At 65.5% G+C, this 1,345-nt stretch overlaps 1 protein-coding gene across 1 annotated transcript in view; it reads left to right on the forward strand.

The window, feature by feature from the left end:
- Nucleotides 1-1,345, forward strand: part of LOC114068940 (protocadherin gamma-B5-like) — a 7,563-nt gene that overhangs the window by 861 nt on the left and 5,357 nt on the right. Inside the window, exon 2 of the mRNA XM_027905416.1 lies at nt 4-1,344. Coding sequence (XP_027761217.1) covers nt 4-1,344 — 1,341 coding nt within the window. The remainder of the gene's footprint in view (nt 1-3; nt 1,345) is intronic.

A 1,345-nucleotide genomic window follows, 5' to 3' on the forward strand; every position in this document is an offset into this window, starting at 1 on the left:
CAGAGGCGCGGGCCGGCCGGCGGGCGAGCGCTGCTGCTGCCCGCTGTGCTGCTGTGCCTGTGCTGCCGGGCGGCGCCGGAGCGGCTCCGCTACGCCATCGCCGAGGAGCTGCCCACAGGCTCGCTCGTGGGGCCGCTGGCACGGGACCTGGGGCTCAGCCCGGACGAGCTGCCGGCGCGCAAGCTGCGGGTGTCGTCTGCCGGCAAAAGGCAGCTGAAATACTTCACCGTGAACGAGAAGAACGGGAACCTGTACGTGAATGAGAGGCTGGACCGGGAGGAGCTGTGCGGCGAGTCGGCGTCCTGCTCTGTCAACTTCGAGGCGCTGGTGCACAACCCGCTCAACGTCTTCCATGTCGAGGTGGCCATCCAGGACGTGAACGACAATGACCCACGCTTCCTGCAAGACAGTTTCCATCTGGAGATCAACGAGCTGACTTCTCCCGGCGCCCGATTTGCCGTGGGCATGGCCGAGGACGCAGACGTGGGCAGCAACTCGCTGCAGGGCTACGAGCTGGAGACGAACGCGTACTTTGCAGTGGAGGTGAAGGAGAGCCAGGAAGGAAGCAAATTCGCAGAGCTGGTGCTGCGCCGTGCCCTGGACAGAGAAAGCGAGAGTAGTCTGAGGTTGGTGCTGACTGCTCTGGATGGTGGAGACCCGCCCCGGAGCGGCACCGCCCAGCTCTGGATCAACGTCACCGACGCGAACGACAACCCACCCGTGTTCGCGCAGGGCCAGTACCACACCAGCCTGCGCGAGGACACGCCTCCGGGCTCGACGGTTCTGAACATCTCCGCCTCCGATGCTGACGCCGGAACCAACGCCCACATCACCTACGGCTTCGGGAAAATGCCGGGCAAAGTGCTTCAGAAGTTCGTAATGGATGCGAAGATGGGGACAATCACTTTGAAGGAGGGGCTGGACTTCGAGGACACACGAGGCTACGCTCTGTTGGTGGAGGCAAGGGACGGGGGCGGTTTAGTGGCGCACTGTAAGGTGGAGGTGGAGGTGCTGGACGTGAACGACAACGCGCCTGAGATCGAGATCCTGTCGCTGTCAAGCCCGGTGCCCGAGGACGCGCCAGCCGGCACCGTGGTGGCTCTGCTGAAAATTCGGGATCGGGACTCGGGCGAGAACGGTGAGGTGTCGTGCGAGTTGTCGGGAGAGGCGCCGCTGTCGATCGTGGCGTCGTCGGGCGGCTCGTACAAGGTGGTGACGGCGAGCGCGCTGGACCGCGAGCAGGCGTCCGAGCACCGCGTGACGGTGGTGGCCCGGGACCGGGGCAGGCCGGCGCTGTGGAGCGAGGCGGAGCTGGTGCTGGAGGTGTCGGACGTGAACGACAACG

This window comes from Empidonax traillii, unplaced genomic scaffold (genome assembly GCF_003031625.1).
Source record: "Empidonax traillii isolate 1590-97213 ecotype Southwest subspecies unplaced genomic scaffold, ASM303162v1 scaffold1152:size184241, whole genome shotgun sequence".
In the NCBI taxonomy this organism is placed as follows: domain Eukaryota; kingdom Metazoa; phylum Chordata; class Aves; order Passeriformes; family Tyrannidae; genus Empidonax; species Empidonax traillii.